The sequence below is a fragment of the Haplochromis burtoni genome, unplaced genomic scaffold (assembly GCF_018398535.1).
Source record: "Haplochromis burtoni strain Fernald_Lab_line unplaced genomic scaffold, NCSU_Asbu1 Contig_27, whole genome shotgun sequence".
NCBI classification, from domain to species: Eukaryota; Metazoa; Chordata; class Actinopteri; order Cichliformes; family Cichlidae; genus Haplochromis; species Haplochromis burtoni.
This window is the reverse complement of record NW_024582388.1, coordinates 1919770-1947156: the sequence shown is the minus strand read 5'-3', so window position 1 is coordinate 1947156 and position 27387 is coordinate 1919770. Positions and strand designations below refer to the sequence as shown.

At 40.2% G+C, this 27387-nt stretch overlaps 1 protein-coding gene across 7 annotated transcripts in view; it reads left to right on the top strand.

Annotated features, from left to right (window-relative positions):
* The window catches only part of LOC102290368 (rho GTPase-activating protein 12), a 58779-nt gene extending 33435 nt beyond the window's left edge, over window positions 1–25344 (top strand). For 2 of the 7 annotated variants that reach the window (XM_014332318.2, XM_005918036.3), the window contains exons 3-19: window positions 10472–10738; window positions 12438–12653; window positions 13027–13107; window positions 13400–13528; window positions 13673–13735; window positions 14161–14235; window positions 14835–14896; window positions 17380–17461; window positions 19608–19709; window positions 20566–20664; window positions 21154–21256; window positions 21607–21726; window positions 22146–22244; window positions 22437–22514; window positions 23107–23241; window positions 23604–23709; window positions 23989–25344. In XM_014332318.2, coding sequence (XP_014187804.1) covers window positions 10472–10738; window positions 12438–12653; window positions 13027–13107; window positions 13400–13528; window positions 13673–13735; window positions 14161–14235; window positions 14835–14896; window positions 17380–17461; window positions 19608–19709; window positions 20566–20664; window positions 21154–21256; window positions 21607–21726; window positions 22146–22244; window positions 22437–22514; window positions 23107–23241; window positions 23604–23709; window positions 23989–24163 — 1992 coding nt within the window. In that variant the 3' untranslated portion in view covers window positions 24164–25344. The remainder of the gene's footprint in view (window positions 1–10471; window positions 10739–12437; window positions 12654–13026; window positions 13108–13399; window positions 13529–13672; window positions 13736–14160; window positions 14236–14834; window positions 14897–17379; window positions 17462–19607; window positions 19710–20565; window positions 20665–21153; window positions 21257–21606; window positions 21727–22145; window positions 22245–22436; window positions 22515–23106; window positions 23242–23603; window positions 23710–23988) is intronic. The other 5 variants (XM_014332322.2, XM_014332319.2, XM_014332320.2 and 2 more) reach the window with 5 other exon arrangements.
* Window positions 25345–27387: the final 2043 nt, after the last annotated feature.

The following is a 27387-nucleotide window of genomic DNA, read 5'->3' as shown; positions in this document are numbered from 1 at the left end:
GACATATACAGCAGATGTATATGTTTCTTTTTGGGGGGAGGGGGTGTTATGTTTTTGTTTGGTTTTTTTTTTTTAATCTATGTTAACTAAAAAAAATACTATAGATTCTTTTGATTTTCATTTCATCTCCCCCCTGCAAATGCGATGTTACATTCTCCGTTTGCTTTGTTTCATGGTCATGTCATACAGGTCATTAGCCAATGAAAATACCCCTGATTAACCTCCTTTCTAACATAAACAATTACCTAAACAATACGTTTGGAAAATGTTTTATTCATTATGACCCTAAAGGAGTGACTAAGCCGATAAGTTCATCAGGAACAGAAGTCTGGGCTGGGGCCATTTTCCCAACGACCTTCTGTGGTCTTTTCACAATCACGGGAGTCAGCCCCTGGCAGCAATTAACAGGAATGCAGGTTTAAAGTTCATTTAAACACACTGACTGCCAACAACAAGCTATGTGAAAACCAGTTAAAACCCACACCTCACATATCTACATGGAAGGACACATTCCCAAAACAAGCTCAAATTTGCAATTTATAGTTGACTGATATATGCTGATGACATGACTCATTCAGAGTGTCTGCATGGGCAGTTTTCACAGTTCACTGTCAGGGTTGAAATTTGGTTAATTTAAAGGCGCATGAGTGATTTGTTCAGCATAGCAGCAGCCTGCTGCTGTGCATCACACAAGCTATTTGAAGGAAAGGGTTGGCACTGGGACACACTGTGTGAAACCACCTTATTGAGATAAAGTCACCAGAATTTCACATGTAAATCATACATAATAGAGAACAGTGCAGAAATTTGTTGAATTAATTAAGAATCTCTCCTTAAAAATGACTCATAATAACTGCTTTGTTTGCTTTTTAGCTTTTTAAGGCAACTCTGTGGCTGAAGCTGGAATAGTAGTGGTCTTGTAACCAGAAGATAATGAGGTTAAAAAAATTATTGAAAATAGGCCAGAAACTCTCTCTCTTTCGTGAACCATGCATCACCACTTAAATGAGTCTTTAAGCAAAGCATTTAATGCCCAGCTGTGCTAATAAAGTTTTTTTAAAAGCACCAAACAGTAGGAAACTGTTGCTTCAGGCCTGAGAGTGTGTTCATTTATAAATGCAAAACAGATTGATAAAAGTAGATCCAGTCCACTGAGCTGTAGCGTCTTAAGTTAAATGGGTAGTTTAAATAGAGTGGAGCAGACCTGAGTGTGAACACCTGGATTTGAGTTCCCACATCTCAATGGGCTCTTTTAGTTTGCCTACTATGGTAATATGAGTAAGATTTGCAGTTGATTCAAGTTTTAGAGATTTTCAAATTTTGTATAAAAAAAAAATGCTAAGACTAAAGATGTTGTTGGGCATATTTGGCTTTACGGAAAACACAGGCGGTTAGCAGTTGTGATAGCCTGATGTTATCATGTTATAAAAGTGGCGTCAGTGTGCGATTATCTTGCAGTACAGCACATTTATCAAAAAGTTTTATTTACCTCAAACCTTATTTTTTTGCAGTAATCCAAAATCTTATGGAAAAAGTCAAAACTTTGTAAAGACTCTGGACAAGCTTAGTGTTCTTAGGAAACCTACTCAGGTTCATAACGCGCTCTGTTTATTATGGCTGAGAATCCGATTCAGTGAACTGGTCTCTAAGCCTGTGGAATGATATTGTGACTGGGATTAGCTGAGCAGTAGGACGGCACAGATAAGGAAGAGTCTCTGTATCTTTGCTTCATATCTTCATCCTCCTCATCTGTGTTGGCTGGATTGACAGAGCTGGATTGAGATAACAGGCGTCAAGATGTCAGCATCAGTCAGTTGTGATTTAGATAGCCTGCTATGATGCAGTCCTCCATTTATCTATTTAAGATACAATGAAGCGGCCCAGAATAGGATAATCTCAACTAGGGCTGGGCGATATGACCCAAAATTCATATCTCGATATTTTTTAGCTGGATGGCGATATAAGATATATATCTCGATATTTTTTTAAGCCATAAAGTAAGAACAAAAAGAGAGTTCTTAGTTAAAGCTGTGTCCCAGATGTCACACAGGCACTTTTATTAACATACAGCACGGATGCACATGAAAAATTACTCAAAATTAAATCATGAGCATTCATTAAATAATAATGCTCCATAAATAAAAGAAAACAAGGTTGTTTTTGTGCTAAACAAAGAGCTCACAATTGTGCAGTCAAAATGTAAACTAAAAGACGCTGAGCGTAATAACAAAGACAGACAGATTTCACAGCTGCTCTGTTCCCAAGTTTTACTGCGTGACTGATAGCCTGGAGTTTGAAATCCGCTTCATAACCACGTCTCTTACAGGTGCCATTTATGGTCCTTATACACACACAATACGGTAATATTACGTTGATGCACAGTACGTATCACTCCGCGAAGCTCCTCGGTAGCCGTAATGCGCCGACAATCTATCAAGCAGTGCAGCTCCGTAGCTTAGCAAAGTCGTACTCAAACATTTTTGACAGATTGCTGAGCGCCGTGTACCACATAAAATCGGTTCGCGGCCATCAAGCACAACCAGAATTCATACATAAGGCGCGCTGTCGACTTTTGAGATAATGAAAGGATTTTAGGGTTAGCGCGGTTAGCTCGTTAGCGCGGTTAGCTCGTTAGCATGTTTAGCTCGTTAACACGTTGAGGCCGTCCAGCCCCACGCATGGGGCGATGCGCAGTAACTCGTTAACGGAGATTTGCCGTGTCCGTCTTGTCGCTGCCTGCACGTGAAGCGATGGGGGAGGAGGGGAGTTGTCTTCAGTGAAGGCGAGGCGGAGTAACGTTGCATAGAGACAAAAGTGGACGAAAGAGAGGCAAACTTGCGGCTCCACAACTATAATTATAACGTAACATAGACTATATCGATATAAAGGATATTGTCACATCTTATATCTCGTATAAAAATATATCGATATGTTTTAAAAACTCGATATATCGCCCAGCTCTAATCTCAACCACGGCTTGCTTTTCTGTGGTGAAAGTGAAAACATCATCTTTTCAATCTGGTTTTTCCCTTTTATGCTTTTTGTCTAAAGGATTTCTTTTTTTGATACATTTTCAAAACCAAGATAACAAATGCACTTTCCAGGCTAAACAAACACTACTTCTCTTAGCTGTTCTTAAAATCCCTCTTTAAATATCTAATGTTTCCTACCTGGCAACAGGATGGTTGGCTCGATGTCTGTGTGTTAGATAACAACATTAAATCCTCTGCTGGAGCCCGGATTGGAGGAGAAAGCTACATAGAGCACACATCTTCGGAAGTCATATCCATTTGCATTATGTGTCCTGAGCAGTGACCACACCTGCCCCCTTGCCTGCTACCCTCTTACATAAACAAACACACACACACACACACACACACACACACACACACACACACACACACACACACACACACACACCTTTGTATATAATATTTATACATGCCAGCTGTCCTTAATGGACCCCTCCAGCTCTCAGCCAACCGCTGTGCTGGAGTATTAGCATCATCAGCTGTGACCAGTCAGGTACATGAAATTAGAAGATTAATCGGCATCTGCAGAGTCTTAAAAACAACACTATCCACATCCTTTATCCTAAGGCACCTCTTCAAATATTACCCATTGTATTTTTAGACTTTATTAGAAGAACACATGTGTTAATGTGGGCACAGCTGCAAGCCCATGGAGTGAATAGATGACCCTGAGTAACACCAAGCCTGTTTCCGCTCACTTGTTCCTCTGTTTATGAATCTCATTAATGTGTGTGAGAACTTTACTGCATTGGATGGAAAAAAATAAATAAATAACATGTTCACAATTTCTCTGGTTTATCAGCTTGTAGAGATTTCCCTAGTTCCCTATGGAAAAGATTGGCATCAATATTTGGATAACGTTCAGCCTTATCCATTGGACTGTGTTTAAGTAGTTGGCCTTCCTTAATTGACTGATTAATTATACAAGGTATTTTTCCCACTTATTTCCCTGTAATATTTTTTAAATCCAGCACCTAACCCAGTGGGGACTCATATTTAAAAAATAAATAAATAATTTAAAATAATTAATTGATTCAGAATGTTGACATTGTTTTAGTAATTAATCACATCACTGGGGAAAAATGCTTAAAACTACACAGGTTCACTGGTTTCAGTTATGTAAATGTGAGTATTAGCTTTTTTTTTTTTTCCCCTCTTATTATCATGTTAAATTAATTGAAATGAGTAATTTGGAGACGTTACCTCAAGATGCAGTAAGCATTTTTCACTTGTTAATTTTTTTTAAGCCTACATTATTAATGTAGCTGATGGTGAGACCAGCCATGATGTGTACTTGGAGATGGTGGCACTGAGAAAAAGACAGGAGACTGAGCTTAGGTAGAAGAGTTTGGAGACTGTACATAAAAGTTTGTCAATCCTTGCTTATACCAATGTGACATATAGATGACGGCTCAGTTATCTGCAATAAAATACCAAGAAGCCTTTTTAAGTTAAAGATGGATTTGTAAATGTGATATTTATAAGGTATAGGATAGTATTGTTGAAAAGGATAAGATTGACCTTTTGTAGGAACTGAACACGTATCTGAAGTTATAACTGTAAATCAGTGACTTTAATAATATTAATGAACATCCTGTAGCATGCTGGGAAAAGTACAGATTTATACTTTCTTTTTGTTTTGTTTTTTTGGCATGTGATTAAAAACAACATTGTAACTGTACCACATACTGAAGGCATTTTGAGTTCACCCAGGTCTTGAACCCACCTCAGGCTGTTCTCTTTTTGTCCCTGCATTGTCTGCTCTTTTCTCCTGTTGAATGTCACTTCTCTTGGGTTGCGCAACTATCTTGGGTGGGGCCTGTGTTTCAAGGCCTTTCTGTGTGTTTGTCCATGGTTTGCTGTTCTTTATTATTCAGTTGGGTCATATTTGGTGAGATTACCTCAGACTACACTGAAATAGGCATCAAGCTGCAATGAGCATGTGTTTTACAATCCTGGGGTTTGTCCGGGTGTCTTTGTAACTTTTCCAGACACATTAAATGTTATTTTTGATTGCAAGCTCCTTCCCTCTGTGTTTTTTATTGTTTCCCTTTCCCTCTGTGTTCTTCCTACAGAAGAAAAAATGTCAAGTTTAGTTCACTGCTCGTGCTGTAAAGTTCTCACTGCGTTGCAGTATCTGTGATGTAATCAGCTCGGCTCTAACATAGCCTCCTTTCTTCCTGTTTCGATCAGGTGTTGTCATGCTTCCTAGCTGGTTTCACCTGTCACATGTAGCTACGAATTAAAGTTTACCAGTATACCAGTAACTACACTGATCCCAAAGTAATTGGGTAATTTTGTTTGGATCAAAAAAATGATTAAAACATGAACTTTCCATTGTAACATGAAACCTGTATCCCACATGTGAAGAAAAATAGGGAGTTTTTCTGCTTCCGTCAGCTACATTAGTGCAAAAAGAAATGTTATAAAACCCTTCCAACTACATTATGCAATACACTGTAACCACCGAACATGACCATGTAAAGCACTGCAGTGAAAAACCCCTCCAGTGAAACTAAAAAACTGAATGGACAAGGAAGTAGGAGAGGGAAAGGGCCGGCCTGTCTATTTTTGTTTTTGTGGGCATGTGCACACTTGTATGTGTGCACACTAGTCAAGCACGCACACTTGATTCACATCAAAGTACCTGTGTGTGTGTTTGTGTTTGCATGGCCCATATCCCTGCAGGTATGTGGCAGAGCAGGTTCATCTGTGTCAAATAGAAGAGGTAAACGTGGACAGACACACCTCTGCCTCCTATTCCTCCTGCAATACTGTTACGTCTCTTTAGGTTTAACTTTGTTGTCAGGCTGCCACCTAAAGGACGGTGCGACCTTAACCTTTTTCTCTTTGATTGGTAAATTCTTTAAAGCACGTGTGTAAACATTTTAAGGTACCCAATTATCGCAGTTTACGCCGTCTTTTGCGATGGGCCCATCGCACAGGCTGATATCGCGATGACAATAAATTTTCGATTTATTGTGCAGGCCTAATATATATATAATCTCTGTAATCATCAGTTTGTAGTCATGATCACAATGTTGCACATTGATCTGTTTTCAGAGTGTTGCTGAAATGATTTGACTAGAAACGAGACATTTGTTTTTGAAAAGCAGCTGAGCAGTTTTACAGTTGACCCCATATTTACGAGAACCAGGATAACTTTGCATAAAATGAACACACTGCTCTGAATCTCTCAGCAGACGAGTCTAAATATAAACAGCATCTGCAGCCAGTTCTCTCCAGTGTTAGCGCTGATGGATTCACTGCCTGAAGCGGAGTCTTAGGTTCTTCTGTTTTTCCTGGTCCTGATGCGGTTTATCTCTGAGCTGAATAACACTGGGCCGGGTGGTTATTATTCAGACTGCAGGCTGTGCTGATAAGACTGTAAATTTAGAACTGGCAGCATCACTCAGTCCCTTTCGTTTCCCCACCCATTAAGCGGTGCTCTGGCCTATAATAGGAAATTAAGATGCTGAGCTGCAATCAGAACTGTTAATTGGCTGCTGCTGCTGCTGTGTAGTGAACCCTCAGGCTCAGACTGTGGCCTGTACACCGGGTGCTGTGGTTGTACTTAATTTCTGGTGGAACTGTGGTTTGGTCAGCCCGTGTAATTATCGGCTCTGTGTAAAATGGTAAATGGCCTGTATTTGTATAGCGCTTTACTAGTCCCTAACATCCCTAACAACTAGTCCCTTTACACATCCAGTCATTCACCCATTCACACACACATTCACACACTGGTGATGGCAAGCTACATTGTAGCCACAGCCACCCTGGGGCGCACTGACAGAGGCGAGGCTGCCAGACACTGGCGCCACCGGGCCCTCTGACCACCACCAGTAGGCACTTTACCCATTGACTACTGGTGGACACAACGACCGAGACTGTCCAAGCCGGGGCTCGAACCAGCAACCTTCCGATTACAAGGCGAACTCCCAACTCTTGAGCCACGATCGCCCTCTTTCTTCTCACAGTTTGGTTTCTTAATGATTTCTGTTCGTGCCGTCTCTGAAAATGACCACTGTCATATTTGGAAATATTTGTTTTGGGAAATATTTGATTTTCCTCCACAAGGAAGAACATAAAACATCGTTAAATGTTTCTGATAATGTAGCATTTCCAAACTTTAGTGCTGCACACTAAAATGGGTTCTTTCTTCTTAATTTAATTTGCCTGCTTGATTTCCCATGATTCCTTATTTTTGTTTTACTTTAATTTATTTAATCATAAATGTTCATGGTCATTTCAGACAGAATTAAAGAATTAAACATTAAAAATGTTTATCATTTGTTCTAAAATACTTCTCACAGCCCACCTTCAATAACTACAAAGGCCACACTTGTTTCCACTTTTACCAGCTTGTAAACTGTAGAGGGTTTCTGTGTTCCTGGCATTGACTCGCAAGTGGCTCAGATTTATTGTGGCAAAGCAAACTTAATCAGCTGTTCACCCACTGAGCTGCATCGGATGCATTATACAAGCTCTCCTCTTATTGTCTGTATTATAAGATGGCACTTTAAACACTAGGGTTACTCATAAATACACAACCTCCTAATTTTATGCTTCATAAAAATGTCACAGCGAGTGCTTTATTTCGGATATTTCACTGCAGGAATCCCTGTGCAGAAAATGTGCGTAGGTGCTGACACCTGACTCCATTGCAACCTGTACTTAAAGCACAGTGTACTGACAAAGAGAGCAGCTTCCTCATACTGAGAGGTCAACCTCTTAATGTTCAGTGGCTTCAGAGCTCCGTATTGATTAGCTGGTCAGTCTGATAACACCAGATGTCCGGCACCAGCTGCTCAGGGATATACTGCTGCTTTAACAGAGTTAAGAGACTCCCTGTGCATTTTTAATGAGCCAACCTGGCAGTAAAGACTTTAGTTACATAATAGGGGTCTATTTGATAGAGCATATACAGCTTTGGTGATAAGCATGTTGTTCTTTTCTGTACTCCTGAGATGCTCAGATTGGTACAGGCATGAAGGGGATTTTTATTCTTGTGTTTTTACAGAATTGATACAAAAACAAACTCTTGTTTTCTGTTTCATTAGAACTTCTCATCTCTTTTAAAAATACAACCCTTTGGTCTGGCAGTAATACACAAAGTGTCTACTTGTCCTGCACAGATTTGATGGAGTATGTAGAGTGTTACACGCATATTGTCATTTACATGAAGGTAATAGCAGTAAAAGGATGTGGATGTATATCACATATAATCAGAAATGACAAAAATCACCATCATCTAAATATCCTCCTTCGTTCGATTGCAAAAGCTTATAACAACAAAGAAGACTCTGGCCTGCCAAAGTGCAGTGAAGCTAACGTTTGATCCAGCTTCAATTAAACAAATGAAACAAAGTAAATGCACTTAAGGCACTGAGACATGATAGTTGCTGTGTATCAAGGAAAATAGCCTTTTTTACCTACATTACATACATGGATCGCATGTGGCTTGTTGCTGTACGTCTAGTAGAAAAAAACAAAACAACACTGCTTTGTTGAATTCGCAGAGTTGTCTTTTTTTCCACTTAACCTTAAATTTCCGAGCAGCCTTGAGGAAACTGTGTTTTTCGTGGCCAAAACTGAAGTGGGCGACCACCTCTGTGGCTTTTTAACGGTCGATTGACTACCAGGACTTCCCCTTTGACAGATCCATGCACTAAATCACATGTTTGTGCAGCATTATGCAGGAAGACCACAGAACAGTCACCAGTGTTGCACGCTGCATGCAGTAAAGCAGACTGACAGCTTCAATCAAATCACTCAAAATACTAAACAGGGACGATGGCAGTGATCCGTTTGATGAAACGTTTTTCGCGAGCCATTTCAGTCCATGAAGAGGACGACGTATTTACTATTTGTCAACCACTGGAGGTAATTTGTCGTGCATTTTAATTAATGGGTGGAAATTTGCTCAGCATTGCAGAAGCTTTCTACTGAATGCTGGCTGTAACTTTGAAATCTAGAGCTTTGCTTGATAACCCGCGTGGTCAGAAACTTTTAAAGAAAGTTTGGACTTCTGTGAAATGTTTTCACAAATAGAGGGATGAAACTGTTTTAATTATATAATAAGATACAGTATGTATATTGTGGTCCTGTGATACTGTATTGAACAGCTAGCACTTCTACGGAATATCAAGTTCTCCTTGGTACCTCCAGCTGTTTGCTTGGCTCCTGCATATTTCATCCCCATTGATTCCCATGCAATAAAAACATCACAGAGCCAACGTTGGGAGGCCTCAGGGCACTGGCATTATTCATGCCTCTCTCTGCCCTGTCGCTCTGCAGCCGCGCTCCTTCTTTGTAATGCCAACATGAAATAATCATGACAAGAAGCCCATTGACTGGATCACTGGTTCATCTGGGTTTTAAAGGATGCTCTGTCATTAGAGCAGAGCTGTACTACACAGCAATAGAAATGTTCTTCTTTGACTGAACAGGAGCTCTCTTGTTCACATGGCACTTGAATATCACCATATTTTACGTTCTTAGGAGGTTAGAGTTGTAATCATGTTTGCCACTGGTTAAAGTGACGGTTACAGACTCACCCTTAAAAACATTTGAGTCATGGTTGGTCAAGTTTTCCAGCTTGTTATACAGGAACATTTTTGTAAGTGTTTAAGTATCAAGACCAGATTGCTGCATGTTGAAATTAAAACAGGATCTGAAACGTAACTCATATTTTCCTTGTGAACTTTAATAGCTCAGTCCAGCCAGTATCATTTTTCACTGTCTGCAGAAACTTCTTCTTCTGAATGTGTACGGGGGGACAATGCAAGTTAAAAAGGAATTCTTATCGTTAGTAGTTATCCAGTTAGTTTTTAAGTAAAAATGTCAATCAACACATTAGGGTTTGCCAGTAACCAGTAACAGTCCTTTTCTGTGTTCAGAGTTGTTCAGATGAGGTTGGACAAACTCTCATCCCAGTGTTTAGGATGCATCTTGAGCTAGTTTAACTTCCTCTTTTCTACCTGACATGGGTTATTGCCACTCCCGGTTGTATAACAGCAGCAACTTCCTTCCCTTGTCCTTCTCCAAGTTCATTCAATGATCTGCTCCTCCACGGCTCACAAAGCCTTGAAGTAGAGCTTGTAATTTCTCTCTGACTTTAGTCAGTTACTCAATGCTCCAGTGCAGCTGAGAGAGTAGAGTAAACCTCAAACCTACTGTGAAGATTAAATGATTGACTTCATTTGAAACTCTGTAGGAATGGAGTGTGGGGGTGAGCTGTTTGATGTACGTGCCGTTCTAAAATGTTTCAAATGAAAATGTCTACCAGCTTGTGCGTGCAGCTGGTGAATTTACAGCCTGAAAGCTGTGAATATTTTACATCATGCCCCTTCACTTACTGTCCAGGAACTTTTATGTAACAGACTTACATCCGGTCACAGATGAATCACAGTTCCCTCTTTCTTTTTTCCCTTCCTTAGACTGTGTCTTCTGGCCAGGGCCGCCCCGAGTCACCAGTCTACAGCAACCTCCAGGAACTGAAGATCACCCAGTCTACCCAGCCCCCTCTGCCCTCTGGCTCCCCGCTCCATGTGGTTGGAGACTGGGAGACCCATAAGGACCAGAATGGTAGGCACTTCTACTACAATCGCGCCACCCAGGAGAGGACCTGGAAGCCACCTCGAACCAGGGACAATAGCACCAGAAACTTGCAAGGAGAGAGCCACAGCACCGGAGAGAGCTCAGAGGTAAACACAATTTACCGTAGTGGAGGTTCGTGAAGTATCGCGAGCATTGGCAACACTTTTGGGTTGCCTTTTCCTGAGCCATGTGCCCTAGTATCAAGATGCATTACTTTGAGTTTTAACAAGCAGTGACATAGCCTCGTGAATAAATATGAAAACATAACATTAGACTGATATATCATTTTAGATGCTTAATATGTGAAATGATGGATAACAATACATTTTAATAATGAGTTGTGTTGCTGTGAAATGTGCAGCAGTTTCATTGAATCCAGTCTGATTTGCAAATGCAGTATATGACACTTTGGTAACCATAGATATTTTGGTAAACAGTAACAAATAGAAATATAAGCAGCTGCTTGGACTATGAGTAAGCCTGTAAGATGATCAAAATGTTTGGAGCAAGTTCAAATTGTTTAACACCCAGCAAGAGCACATAAAAGTGACGTGATACTGCCCATCACATTGGTACTGTAAAAATGCTTTAGATAGCTGTTACAAACATTACAGAAATCAAATACTTTTTTCATTTTAGGTATTTTTATCTTGAAAATCATCAGAAACATAGTAGACAGCAGTCTACAAGTCAGGTAAAAATGCAGGCTGTAAGAATCTGAGAAGTAGAGATCATAAAGGGTCTGGTCCTTTTCCTTTTTTTGCCATACATGTCAGCCTCTGATCAATCACTGCATAATTAATATGTACTGTCCCTTTTAAATAAGCATTAAAATAAAGCAGGTGCAGCCAGCCTTTATACAGCTCTTCTGACAAAGTTTATATTTTATTAAATCCTTTAATCTAAATTAAGTCCCAATTGTTATCGCATCAATTTTTATAACAACATGAACTCGGAAATGTTACTGTTAAACCTTCGAACAGGTGAGCCATTAATCACCTGATGTTGCAAAAATGTTGGCAAAGTCAAACTGGTTCTCACAAGCACACAGTTACATAAACCCGCTTGTACACAGAAGTTGTTCATATATACTCACCCAGCGTCAAAGCATGAGTCAGAGACGAATATTAAACTGAAAACAAATATGCCGTGGCAGTACTTCATCACATATTGTGGCTGTCTTCTCACTCACATTGCTATACGCGTAGACAGACGGAGGCAACTGCAGAATTGCTCTTTCAGCCCCGCCAGATTGTTTTGGGAGATTTGGATTATCAGACAGAATATATCTCGGAGATAATGAAAGTTCTTGTTTTCTTTCTGACGCAACAACAGAATGATTTGTCCTCGAAAAGCTATGAGTAAAAGTCCACAATGCTGTATTTCAGTTCAAATGAGATGACTACAGCTGATCAACAGTGAATGACTATTTTTATAATCAGCTCACACACATACACACATGTGCTAGTGACTTACCACATACCCCTGAGTCATCTCTAATACTGACTCAGCCTCTGTTTCATTAAATGACTGCACCACACTGCCACCTACAGGCCCAAAGCAGGCACTGTCCCCTCATCTGTTCTGTGCCACAGTGCAGGAGCTGCCTTCATCACTGGCCAAAATCAAGCAAGAACATTTTTAGCACTCTGTTGACGTTTCTGGGTCTCTGTACTGAATCAAACTGGTGTTGGGTGTTTTACTGATGATTTATTGTTTCTGGGTGCATGACTGTCTTTTCTTCTCTCCAACGCTGTGGTGAAATTTGCCCTCTCCTGTCTCTTTCTCTTTTTAAACAAATGGCAGACCACCCCTCTCTCGCTCTCGCCGTCTTTCCTCCCCTTTCTCTCGCTTTCTATTGGTCGACTGCAGCCTCTGTCATCGGAGGACACCTGCTTCAGTACCTACTCTACCTACTCTAGCCAGTCAGACAGCCAATATGGCTCGCCGCCACGTGGTTGGTCGGAGGAGATGGACGAGTACGGTCACACGCTGTACGTCAGTGACTATACTAATGAGAAGGTACCGGCTGCACCGCTCCAATCTGTCTTTACTGCAGGGGGTTTCTGGGACTGCACGTGGGAGCAGGTTTTGATTTGGTTAGCAGGAAAGTTCTGCTTGGGGGGCACAGCACAAATGTTTCCTGTTAACAAGGAAACTATGATGACACCAAACTATACACACTTTTACCTATTATTTTCTTATTGTCATAATTTGTTTTAATGGCTTTTATGTGTAACTAAAAGGAAACCCAAGTAGGTCAAATCTACTCAGAAAATAAATTAAAATCTTAATCAAGACAATATAACAGAAGGCTGAAAATTAATATATAATAAATAAAATACATTTTTAGGATTCAAACCACTGAATGATTTTTCTCGGTGTGTCTGCTCAGTGGTTAAAGCACGTTGATGACCAGGGAAGACCTTATTACTACAGTGCAGACGGCTCCAGGTCAGAATGGGAGCTGCCGAAGGTGAGACGCTAAAACAGTCGAGCGATGAGAATTAATGGCGTACTGACCTGTTGTACAGGTGAGCACAGTGTACGTGCTGCACAACCGCACAGGATGGACCACACGTGATGGGGCGATAAAGCTTCATATTTCAATGCGACAAGCGATAACTAGAGAATACTTGCGACACCTCTACTGCACCTAATAATTTAATATATTATTGCAAGGCTTGTTTTTTTTTTTTTTTTTGTTAATGAAAAAATGGGTTTATGGGTATACTGAAGTCATGCAATTCTTTGTTTCTTCAATGAAGTACAACCACTCCCCTCCCCAACCCTCTGGGGATGCTCCAAAGACCCGCAGTCTAGACAGAAGAAATGTGGAGCCCATCGTCCTGACCAAGTGGAGACATAGCGCTTACGTCCAGGACCCAGCTGACAAGGTCTGACACCCCTATACAACAAATTGTACTATTAGCCTCATGCACCTTACTTATCCTTAAGGTTTCCTGCTGCACCTGGATTTAAAAATAGACCGAGATATTTGTTGAGTTAAGATTTTCAGTTGTAGACTGATTGCTTTGCAGCGGCTGTTAAAAACCAGGCGTTTCCGAACAGGCTCTGCACGCCCACATCCATACAAACACCAAGTCAGTGTCTGTTCCTTCAGCCTGCATGACCGTAATCGCACAACCGGAGTGATTATTAAACCTCCTTTCTAACTCTCAGTTGATTTTATTTTTAATTTAAATAATTTGCATTAATCACAAACTGGACTTTTGCAGCAATGTTGGATGATTGTCTTTAAAATGTACTGATTAGCCTGAACATGAAGTAGTTATAGCTGCATGAAACCTCATAGAAACTGTAGTTGCATCCGCATCTTAATTAATAATCCTTTTGTGTCTCCTGGAAAACACACAGGTACTAGACACACATTATAATCTCACTGCTAATTACCATCACCCTCTTTCAGTTGTCCGTGTCTCCTTAACCTTGCATCATATTCTCATTAACCTTCTTTTGTTAGCCCATTTGACATTGTTTCTTTTTTTCATCCCTGTCTCCTGACCAGGATGCTCCTTTGGGTCTCAAGCCCCCCTCTCCTGACTCTGACTCCTGCCCTTCGTCTCCCAAGCCCCCCGCCTCTGTTAGTACTCACCACTAACCTCACCTTCTTCACCTCCTGCAGGGATTTAACGTGGTCTCAGATTGTTGGATGGTGACACATGTTGTATGGCAGGTTTCCTGCACAGGTCTTTGTCCCAGTTAAATAAAAGAAGCTCAACATCCTGAAGGAAAACTAAAGTCCCATTGAACAAATACCTTAAACCTGTGTAGGAAATCCTGTTAATAAGCAGCACTGTGGATTATAAAAGCATTTCTTGGCCTTGGTTAAGCACACAGAAGTTTTTATATTGTCAGAAATTGTTTCCCTGAGTTGGTTAATTCACCAAAAATCACCGTGTTTGTCTGAATGTTGCACAAGTAGTTTTAACGTTAGTTTATTCTAATACATTTTCATTCATTCTGCCTTTCAGAAAAGTGGTATAGTAGATTTTTGGATTTTTTGCCTGCAAGCTGAAGGCTGTTATTATTCTGGTGGTGGGATGTTTGGTGGTGGCGGTGGTGTTTTTATACAGCAGTAGCAACCAAGATTAAACAGCATCTCTCTCTGTCTCTTTTTGTGGGAATTATCAAAATTAATCAATGTTAAAACTGTGTATTAATTTTTTTCCCCCTCTGCAGCCATCTGAAAAATGTGGAATTCTGAATGTGACAAAGATCACTGAAAATGGCAAGAAAGTGCGGTAAGTAGTAGTAAGTAGCATGATGATTAATATTATGGTTAAAGGGATTGATGAGTTTGCCAGTCAATTTCTCCATTACCCATAAAAGAATTTCAATATATGAGATTAAAAATAAACTGAAGCTGCCTCGCCATAGTTTCAGGTCATGTCTCCACATATAACCAACATTTGTGACACAAATGGTTCTTGTATAGTGCTTTTCTACTCTTCTGAGCACTCAAAGCGCTTTACACAACTTGTGCATTCACACCAGCACATTTTTCTAGGTGCTTTCTAAGTAACATTCATACACATTCACACTCCGATGGATTGCAACATGGGGTTAGTATCTTGCCCAAGGATATTTAGCATGCAGGCAAGGAGCAGCCTGGGATCGAACCACCAACCTTCTGGTTAGTGGCTGATCTGACCCACCTGAGCTACAGGGGTGGCTGTAGCTCAGGTGGGCTTACAGGTTCGTACCTGGACTTTTCAGTCCTTTAGTGTGTGTGAAAAAGCCGATGCCTATTTATGACTATTGGATTTATTTATTTGCTTTTTAAATGGAGCTTCAGGCGACAATGTATTTGCAGAGGTACTCGTTTAACTCGTCTTCTTTATTTTTGTTGGTGAACGACTCTGCTGTGTGTGATAATGGTGCAATGAAGACTGTAGGAGAGACAAGTGAAATATTTTACACAGTGAAAAAAACTGAATTATTTAGTAGAACTAAACTACAGAACCAGCTAATGTTGTGACTTAACACCATTTTAGCTCTTCAGCTGATATCTCTGCCACTACATCAAATAATTGTGGTCAGCCAAATCAGTCAACATTGTACATTGTCAGTGTGTAAATGTTTCATAACACCCGACGCTCCTGTTTGTCGCTTACACGTTGTGCATTATGGAGGTTGGATATCACTACTCTTATTAGGTGAAGGTTAACCTTCTCTGCCGCCATGGCAGCAGTGCCGCAGGGGGATGATAGGACAATCGAACTATAGAGAAAATCCAACCCCAGTGAGTAATACTGTCTCAGTATTATTATCAGCACAGCAGAGGGTCTCTCTTATTAGGCTAGTCCCCTCATGATTTAAAAAATAATAATAAAAGCTTTTTTGCACATTTCCCTGTAAGTTGCACCAGGAATCATTGTGTTGTTAAAAAATAGGCCACAATTTGTCCAAATTAATCTGCTTTCTCAAAGAGGGTCCACACTGGAAACAATTAACTTATGTAGTACTTTGTGGCTGATGGTTGGTCAGACTCCAGTTGCCTAGGTAACCCTTGAAAGTATTTACCAACCCTGTAATGTCAGTCAGCGCTATCCTTTGCTCTCGCTTTTTGTGAGAGGAAGTTGAATAAAGGACCTACCTGCTCAGCAGAGGTATTTTGCCCATCATTATTGAATGTTTGACGTTCTGTAGTCTCTGGACACCATGCTGCTGCTAGGACATCTCTTTACTGTCAAATATTTCACAGCCTGTCTGTGTAGGTTCTGAGTCATCCAGGGCATGGTAGTCTATCTTAGAAGCTTTTTTGAACTTCTTCCCATATGAGTATGAGTATCACAGCCTGCTATGTGACGCTGATGTAATGTGTTTAGCCCATGCAGATGTTTTGTTTTTTTCTTTTATTTACCACATTAGGGTTTCTTTGTAATGATAAACTTAAAGATTGATGCATGCTGTCATTACTTTTTTCTTTATAAATTCCAAACAATGCAGCATGACACACGATACTGTTTTTCCAATATTTTGGAAATTTTTTTGTTGCACCAGTTGAAATACAGGCTATAGACGCCATTAGAAAAAAATAAATTAAATGGACGTAGCTTCTTTCTATGAAAAGTGAAGCAAATGTAGAAGAACCTGAACTTGCATTCTTTTTATTAGCCACAAGGAGGATAGCTAATAAAAGGCTGCAAAAAGACTTAAGATCCTATCGAAGTATACGAGAAATCGGCTCATACATTTCACCTCAGTAAACATTTTCCAGATGAGTTAATGTTCTCAGTCACTCCTCTCAGGTCATACTGAAGTCTGTTTGGTACATGCTGGCCATTCTAAGGGTCAGAAAGGATGTATCCAGGTTATACTATTTGGTTTCTGATGGGCAAGTCACTGGCCACAGCTTCACAGTTAGACCCACCCCTTGTTCATCACATTCGCTTCAAAAGCAAGACGGCGATGCTGATGGCAACGATGCTTATCTTAAGACTTTAAAACTAGACTTCATAAACTTGTGGGTGATGTTAAAGTGACTATGTCCGTCTTTTACCCTGTCGGATGAGTGGAGGACAAAAAGATTGAAAAACAAAAAAGGAGGCAGTTAAGTACTCTCAGTAAATTAACAATAGAAACGATCCCGTGAATGTTTCTCCAATTCTTTTGTGTCTTGCATGTACATGATGTAGTTGTCTCTAATCTCAGCACTTGTTTTAAGTACATGAAGTATGGTTTTTTTTGTTACTATTATTATTATTATTTACATCCGTTACAGGAAGAACTGGACTTCTTCCTGGACCGTCCTCCAAGGTTCAACGCTCCTGTTTGCCAAAGGACAGGGAGGTGGAACTAGCTGGGTGAGTGATAGAAACTTGCTGCCATTAAAAGCTGTCGTTTCGTATCAAAACAGAGCCACACACTGTTTTGTGAACATTAGTAACTCTTTTCAATGGCCTTTAATGTGGCTCTGCTGCTCTGTTGTATTGAAAGACCTCCTTCAGGGACTTTGTCATCTGAGTTCACTTTCTTACGCTTCTGACACAGCCTGTATCGAACACCGACTTTCATGATTAGACGTATGCCCAGCAGTATCCTTTTCATTATGTACAGTTCAATTTTGATTGCAGCTTTGTTAACACAGTCCATAACTTCATACATTAGGGAATATTTTGGAGGTAACCTCTCCTTTTGGTGAAGTCTCACTCACTCAGTGAGGCCTGAAAAAGGTCAGTCTCAGTGGAAAGGTCGTTCTGCTTATTTATAGTGCAGGTCAGTTCCTTTGATCTGAAGGGCAGATGTAGGAGTGTTAAGAAACACTGTGTGCATTTAAGCTTTTGAATTGGATGACTATCTGGTTTCTGTTATCTCAGTCTCAAGGGCAGCCTGGCTGCTAACTGTTCCCTTACCTGTTGGATATAGTTAGCTGGTGGTTAAGAAACTCTGTGACGGGTTAAACTTCTGAATTAATTAAGCATGGCTCCTGTTAACATTTAGGTTAATCTTTTCTCCTTGTTGTCAAGTGTTGCTTCATAATCTGTATTCTGTACTTATTCCCCTGCATCTGGGGTTATTATATAAACCCCATCTCTTCAAAATTTGCACAACATTTTTCAGGCTGTTTGTTAGGTCACTGAGGGGGAGTTGAATATTCTCTCTTCTGTATGTGTCCTTTTCTTTCTATGCCTCCATCTCTTTACCTTTGGCCTCATCCTCCCATCATCCTTTTCTTTCATTCCTCCCTCCATCCCTCTGTTCAGCCATACTATCAGAGCGGCTACTTCCCTGAATTGCTCCTGTCACTGTTGAGTAACTGGAGGCCGTCAGCTAAGAAACAACCTGATGTCTCCTTTGGCTGCTCAAGGCTCAACCGAGCCTCCTCTGTATGTTCTTCCTCCTTCCTTATGCGTGCTTCCAACTCTTCCTACTTCTCTGCATGCCATCTTCCTGCTGTCTGTCATGCTCTGACTAATATTCACTGGCATGACTCAAAAAAAGGGACAATATTGCTGTCATTACTTGCTAATCTCTGGGTTGACTTGATGTATTTTTACTGTTTGAGTTGACAAACAGGATGTAGATTTAATTTAATCATAGAGTTGTTTGGTTAGAAATGGAAAACTGGGATGGAGATCTGCAGGGCAGCACAATTATTGATTTCTTACACAAGCAGGATTACCTTGAGTTTTAGATGTACTTGTGAAACCAATCTTTTCTGGACTGCCTTTGGTTTATGAGCTCCTGATGTGAAACGAGTGCTACAGGTGGATTTTGTCATTTTTTTTGTTTTTGTTTAGCACACAGGAAGACTACAGATCAATCACTGGAGTTACGTTTTATATGCATGCGAATTTGGATCAAATGCATGTTTTTTTTGTTTGTTTGTTTTTCTTATTGTTTTGATTTTTTTTTTTTTTTTTTTAAACTCTACTATCAAAAAGTCATCAGTCTCGTCAGCCAATTGGCTGAAGGGTGAAGACACCTGGTGTGCCAAGAAAAGGAAATACTGAAGCAAAGTGTGTGCAATTACATTGAGTCCCTAGTACTGATTTAGGTGGTGATGGGCACTTTACTCTATCGTAAAGGCAGTTGGACATTTTAAATGTTATTTCTTGTTTTCCTTTGAAGGGAAGTTCATATTTAAGCCTTTGTTTTCAGCAGTAAATTAGGCAGCAGAGCACTGAGTAGGCAACTAGGACGACCACGTCTAATACACTTGCAAGGAAAAAGCTGAAAATACAAGTAGTACAACTCTCCATTCATATTCACCATTAAGTGTTTGGCCTCGACTGAAACTATTCTTCTGTTTTCTTCCTCACACTTTAAAAGCTAAGAAATTTTTACAGTTGGGCAGAAACTTGACTGACGTGTGCACCATTATCATTTGACTTTTTCTTTTCTTTGATGTGAGCTGTTGCATGGTTCAACAATCAAAGAAAAAGGAGACCCCTGTATATAAGCAGGCCCTCTGTTTGTTAATATGATTGTTTTTCTGTCTCTGTCCAGTTTGGAGGCGGTCAGTCGAAACCAGAGTTCACAGTGGATCTGAAGGGCGGCTCAGTGGAATGGGCTTCCAAAGACAAGTCCAGCAAGAAGCACGTTATAGAGGTGAGGGAGATCTTAAATAACATCCAGTCTTTTGCTTTTATCGCTTTTTATGAGGCGTCACTGTTTACATATCATTTTTTATTCAGAATCAAAATAAAATCTATTAACTGTAGACCAAAATCTCTTGTTCGCCTCTGTCATATTATACATCTGTGCAAACATTTTAAGGAACTTCAACTATTGAAAAAGCTACAGCGTTGAAATCGAAATTGTAATTTCTTTTAAACATGAGAAAGTTAGTAGCGTTATTTACAGATGAAATAAACACATTTTTTACTTTATGAACAAACGTTGAAAACATGAGAAAGGAACAAAAAGCCATCACAAACAAAAAAATCCAGCACTTACTCCTGAGCTTTTATTTCTGTTTATTGTAACAAAAAGCGATTGTGCATGTTGTTTAACATTAGTGCTTGGGTGTGCCATGTAAATGTGCAAGATTTGGCTATAATTTGTTTTATGATTTTCCTCTGCTGTCCCCAGTGAGTTGCTAAAGCATCTAAATACATAAATGACAAAACAAACACAGCCAGTTACTGAAACAGTAACATGTATGTTACTGCAGATTATGACGGCTTGATTGATTGAAGTAAATGTTTCATATTCAGGTGGAGAAAGCATTGAGTGATGTTAATATTTCTCAGTTATGAAGTACAACAGGTTTTTCCTGGTTTAAGCTTCTCTGGTGGGTCTCACAATTTCTTATATGCAGGACATCCAGCAGTTATTGTAAAATGTTTAGAGAATAAACTATCGCTCTGGTGGATTCGGATGTTTTGTGATTTTAATCAGTAGTCAGTGCTGCACTCACAAACTCAAAATGTTTATGAGAAAAATGATTTGTGCCTCTCTGCAGCTGAAGACTCGTCAGGGAACAGACCTGCTGATCCAGTCAGAAAACGACAGCATCGTCAACGATTGGTTCAAGGCGCTGCAGGACACCATCAGCAACCATGTGAGCAGCAACACCTTCACTCTGTCAATATAGTTTCCATCTGTTTCAAACAGAATAAAGTCCATTTTAAATCATCTGCAGTGAGAAGATTTGTGGTTCAGCATGAAGGAATACGTCCGGGTTTGACATTGTGCGGGTGACTGATAAGAGAAACAAAGAGGACTGCTGTGTCACAGTTACCTTTTTGCTCTGAGCACAAACTAAACAGCAGCTGCTCATTTTTACCCACTGAGGGAAAACGTTAACCAACAATAGGCTTTATGGTCTGAATGAAACGCAATTTCACATTTATGGAAAACCTACAACCAGCAACTGTAAGGGAAATAAACACTTCAAAGCTACATAAAAGCAGAGTAGCGTGAAAATTAAACCGAGAAGATAGAGAGTTTATTGTTTTCTTTCCAGAGGCCAAAGAGCACCTTTTGAGACTTTTACAAGCGGTTGTATCTTATTTCCTTGTGCGTGTATTTTTTTTTCTGTGTGTATTAGGCCAGTGAGTCTGATGACCCCATAGAGGCGGACATGCCCGAGTCGCCTGGTGCAGAGAAACATGACAAAGAGAAAGACCGCAGAGACTCCAAGAAAGCCAAAGGTGTGCATGCTGTTAAATGGTGGGATTCATTCATTCAGGGTGTGATTCGAGAAATAAAACGTGACTAAAAATGACTGAAAGTAGCTACAAATCATCACATGCCAAATATTTACAGTAGCAGTAAATGACTAACGTGCATGACTCCTCTAACAAAGAGCAGAAGGGATACATGAGTGAAAGCACAAAGTACAACAACAAGCCTATTTGGTCAAAGGCCTCAGCAACCTCATCTGCCCTCCTTACCCTATAAAACAATAGCTTATCAGTTTCACTCCTCCAAAACATCATGGCGATCAGCGTGCTGAGACGAATGGTGGATAACACCGTCCTGTCTCGTGTCTCCTCCACAGCCATGAAGCCCTCAACCAGCATGGACTCCGCCGAGCACAAGAAGACCAGGCACAAGCTGAAGAAGCTCCTGACCGGCCGTCCCACCCTTCAGACCGTCAAGGACAAGGGATACATTAAAGGTGCCAAAGAAACAACAGCAACACTCGAAATGTTTTCGGTTTCATTTCTTCTGTGGAAAGTTGAAAAGATGTTACAAGCAGCAAAGGTTTGGAAATGTGATGACAGCAGTAAAGAAGCACACATCAGTGCTTTTTTAACCACCGCTTGCCGTTTAAGGTTAGAGCTGTACATTTGGATGCATCACGTGAGCTTTGGTGTGTTTCTTGTTATTTATTTTACTTTTAAGACTTTTGGCTTAAGACATCAGAGTCCAGTTTTCACACATAAATCAGGAATTTATGATTCGTTTTCGCCTTCTGTACCTTAACCTCTAATAAAAACTAAAAGCACTGAAGTACCAGAGGTCTAATGTTGAGATCTGAAAGCAAACTAGTGTGTTTGGTCTGTTTTATGACCGTTCTTTATTTTCTGTCTCCAGATCAGGTGTTTGGCTGTGCTCTTTCCAGTTTGTGTCAAAGGGAGAACACCACGGTGCCGAACTTTGTCAAAATGTGCATTGACAATGTGGAGAACAACGGTGAGTAACTTTGCTGTTAAGAGAAAATCATTCTACTCTCTGTTTTCCTCCCTGTCATAAAAGAAAGGTGAGGTTTACTGCCTACTGAAATAAGGTGCGACTGTGGTCTCCTTTTAGCTGATTGTGCTTTTCTGCTACTCAGACTTTAAGGTTAATTTACAGATATTGATAAACTGGTGTTGATCCCTGCAGGTCTGTCGGTAGACGGGCTGTACAGAGTTAGCGGGAACCTGGCAGTCATACAGAAACTCCGCTTTGCTGTCAATCACGGTAAGTGCCCTTTGAAACTGCCTCTGCCTTTAATTGCAGAGATACCACTGAAGTGAATAATGGAGTAAAAATGAAAAGTAAAGACGAAAAATATTCAAAACTTACCTTTTTTGTAATAATAATCAGTTAAAGAGCTTTTAACACGATTTTAAAAACACGATTTGATGTGTGATACATCACCTATTTATGGCACAACACTTTACAAAGTATTAAATATTCTCACTTTTTAATGTAAATATTTCTTTAAAGTCATGTTAAATATTGTCAAAGTTCTACATTAGGAGTACAGCAGGTAATCTGGTAATCCCTATGAGCCAAACGGAGCTCATTTTCACAATTTTTTTTCAACCCTATGATTTTTATGGTGTTGATGTTCTAAGCACACAGCTCTCTAGAAGCTCCATTGACCTTTTGCTCAAACCAACCAGACAAAAGCTAAACAGAAAGGAAGAGAAAGCTAAAACTGCTTCATTCAGGTCATAGATGAACATAATATTTTACATACAGTGTTATACAAGATATTTTGACTTGAATTCCTTTCTTTTATTCTCAATAAGATACTTAAGTGGTGTTCACATGTGTTTGTCACCAGATGAGAAGGTGAATCTGTCAGACGGGAAGTGGGAGGACATCCACGTGACCACAGGAGCCCTGAAGATGTTCTTCAGAGAGCTGCCGGAGCCCCTCTTCACCTACAGTCTCTTCCACGACTTTGTCAGCGCCATCAGTATGTGTCTCTGTATCTGTAAATAAATGCAGTGTCACTGTAGTATCCCTTAAGCGGAATCCTGTTAACTTTTTAAACAGCTGGTTCACAGCACCCAAACAGCAAAGACCCAAACTCAGTCAAGGACTACAGCTCCTGGGTTTTTATCCAGGGACTCATCTGTATTTACTGTAAGGGTCTGTAAAGACAGGCAGGGTCAGCTGCAGTCACCAAACCTCTCTCTGAAAACGCTTTAAAAATGAGTGTCAGTGAACTGAAGTGCACTTTTTCTCGTCATTGTCTCACTGAAAGTAAAGATATGTTGGATGTTGTACTGGTGAGCTGGTGTAACTTTGTGATGGATTTTGTCTTTTGTTCTGCAGAAATATCTGACCACAAGCATCGAGTTCAGTCGATCAAAGAGCTGGTCAGACAGCTGCCCAAACCCAACCACGACACCATGCAGGCTCTCTTCAAACACCTCAGGAAGTAAGAGCAGCACACCATGTTATTGATTTTTCCCTGATTTATTTTTCCCCTCCTAGAAAAACAAAAGTTAAATATTAAAAAAAAATCATATTCAATCATAAGCGGGCTTCATTCTCAACATGAGCAAACTCAAAGGTGTTAAATAATGGAAGAAAATAAAAAAGATTGATCTACTTGATGACTGCTCAGTTAATTAACAAATGAGTACTGAGCACTCTTTGGCTTCCATATTACCTTGCACGGTAAATAACTGACAATGGGTTTATTTATTTTTTCCAGAGTGATTGACTACGGCGAGGAGAACCGTATGACGACCCAGAGCGTCGCCATCGTATTCGGCCCCACGCTGCTGCGGCCTGAAACGGAGACGCTGAACATGGCGGTCCACATGGTGTATCAGAACCAGATTGTAGAGCTTATACTGCTAGAGTATGAGAGCATTTTTGGAAGGTAGATGCCACAGGATGAGCTTCTCTCTTTCTTTTTTTTTTTTCTTCTTTTCCTCTCCCAGTGCAGAGCTCTTCCTAACCTAGTGTGGCAGGCCTCGGGTCAACCCGGCCCAGCCTCGCCCTGCCCCGGTCTGGGCCAGCTTATCCTGAACTCTTACCAACCTGGCTTCTCTGGTCGCTGACTTCTCCGATCTTCAAAATCTTAGACCAACAAAGCCAACCGAAAATATACAATGAAAACATCCATAACTATCGACCAAAAAGTTTGGACTCTTTGCACTTTTCAGTCTCGTTTTCTCCCGCAGCTGTATTTGTGCCACTTTACTGCAAAGGTGGCGTCCTTCTGTCCTATCACTGGATTCCTAAAACTATTATTACTTACTAGGCCAAGCAAGCCTGAACTACTGCACAGACTGACTGAGGCCAAAGGAGCAGCAGCAGGTCCAGTAGGCTGTATTTACAGATGAGGCAGCAGTATTGGGGGTTTATGATGCTGGATGCAGCTTGTATGTACTGTACTGTAAATCTCATTACTTGTATAGTCACTCCTGTAAGAACCACACTGAGGAACCAACAGAAGGAAACCAAACTGTGGACTCTTTACCCTCGGACAGAAAAGGTGAAACATGCTGACGCTGGAACAAGAAGAGGAGGGAAGAATATTTTTTGTTGTTGTTGTTTTTTTTATTTTGTTTGTTTAGTTTTTCTTTTTTTACATTTAGTTTAAATGGATCGTTCCCCCTCTCTTTGAATCTGCTTCTCTGTATTTTCTTGCTGAGAAACAGGACCAAGGTCCTCTGAACACAAAAAGGTTATCGCCTCCGGTATTGCATCTGCACGCCACCTTCTTAGTTTTTAGAATAAATCATCTAACAGTGGGCAGAACATCATCTTGGGGGGGACAAAACAAATTAACGATATTGTACAGTGTTTGTGCGTGTGCATGTGAATGGGGAGGGTGGATGGATTCATGAATGAATGAATTAAATAGCAATATATTGTAAAAATAGTAAATATAAGTACGCCTGGAGTGTTAAAAATATATATGATGCAAGGGAGAAATCACTATTGTGTGATCATTGTGTAACCAACAGACCTGAGAAATAAAATTATGAACTGGGATGTGGAGGTTTACCTTTGAGTCAGTACTGTTGGCGTCTAACTGAATTAAAGACCTCAAATAAGAGATACTCTAAAGCTTCGTTCTTTGTTGATTTTGCACTTGTTCATGCATTTTAGTCACCGCATCACAACACAGAGGGCTGGATAGGACCATTTTTTAAATGTTGTTTGGATCTGTGAGTGAGAAACTGAAAACGGTGCATGCTCATAATCATCTACCTGTCGATTACAACCCCGATCCAGAAAGGCTGGAATGCTCTTTAAAATGGGAATAACAACAGGTCACATGTTTATAACTGTGTAGCATCCTAGCTTCTTTTAGTGATCGGTAAACATCTGGGAACTGTGGAGACCAGCTGACCTTTGGGAGAGGAATGGTGTCCTATTCTTGTCTGACAGTCCTCGGTCGCTGCGTCAAATATTTGGTTTCATGATTGTTTCAGATTTTGTTCAGCTGATGAAAGGTCTGGACTGCAGATACCCAGACTCCTCTATGTGAAGTCATGCTGTTGTAATAAAGGTGCAGTATGTGGTTTAGCATTAACTTCATGAAGTATAAAAGCCTCTCCCTGAAAAAGACACCTGGATGAGAGCATATGTTTCTGTAAAATGTACAGCAGTGTTTGTGTCTCGCAAGATGTGTAAGCTGCCAATTCCATAGACACTAATATATGCACCCCATCCTCTTTTGGACCAAGAGCTGAGAACCCTCGTCCCTCATCTTCACTCAAGAAGGTGCAGCATCCATGAATTGTAAGAATTTGACATTTTGGTTTGTTTGGGGGTTTGGTTTTGTTTTTCTGACCACAGAACAGTTTTCTACTTTGTCACACGTCCATTTCAAATGAGTAACAGTCCACGGAAGATAGCGGTGGGATCATATTCACATATGGCTTCTTTTTCTTCACGGTAAAGCTTGAAACTTCTTTTTTGGTGGCACAATGAACTGTCTTTACCCCTGTCCTCCCACTTCCCTCATAGTTTCTGGAAGATTTCCTGAAACATGCACTGATTTCCATGACACACTCATGCTTGTTTTTATGTACTGGGGCTCGAGGGCCCAAAGATCCATTTTGCATCTCCTTGCTCACAGAGATTTCCCCAGATTCTCTGAATCTTTGGATGATATGTCGTATAGATGATGAGATGTTCAAACTCGCCACTTTTTTTTTGTTGAGCATTATTCTGAAGCTTTTCCATAATTTGTAGATCCATTTTTGGTGGAATGATGGGTGTCTGCCCATCTGTACTTTTGAGAAACTTTCTTGCTCTTTTTAAGCCCAATCATGTTAGGGACTTGTTGCCAATTAACCTTGTGAATATTCTTCCAGCTGTTTCCTTTTTGGTTCTGATTACCTTTGTTAACACCATTCCAACTTTTTTGAGACGTTGCTGCAATCGAATTTAAAATGCGTTAACATTTTCTTTAGTCTTAAAATTGGAAGTGTTCAAAGTTTAAACATTACAAGTCATTGCATTCAGCTCTTATTTACATTTCACACAAGATCCTTTTTTCTTTCTTTTTTTTTGGAATTGGGGTTGTACCAATTAAGCCTGTCATGAGGCACACCTACCCGGCTTTATTGTCCTTTTTTACTCTAATGTAGACTATAATTTGCAAAATAAATCACATGTTGCATCAAATAAGACTTAGAAATTTGAATAAAAACCATACACTCATCAGGAAATTGTTTCCTGAGCACTCAGACCAATGAAGTCAAAGGGTTGTTTTCCCAGTAGGCTTCTATCCAATCAGCCTTTTGGCTCTGCCCCCTGCAGGCCATTAGAAAAACTGCAGGGTTAAGACACTTCCACATCAGAGTCAGTTCTCAGACCCAGAAAGTTGATCATCTTTTATGAACAGTCTGTGTTTATTCTTTATATTTGATTCAATCTAATTTTCTGTGAAATTAGTTTTGTTCTCAGAAGGTCATATATTTTATTTATCATAGATTTTAATTCATCCACAGTATCAAGAATGTGACATTTAAACTCACATTTTCTGCATATAAAAACGTCAGAATAGGTATGGGCTCAAATTGTGGTCATAAATATTTTGTACTTCCAAATCAGTTTTGTATGTGTAAAAAGAATTTGTGTGTGCATA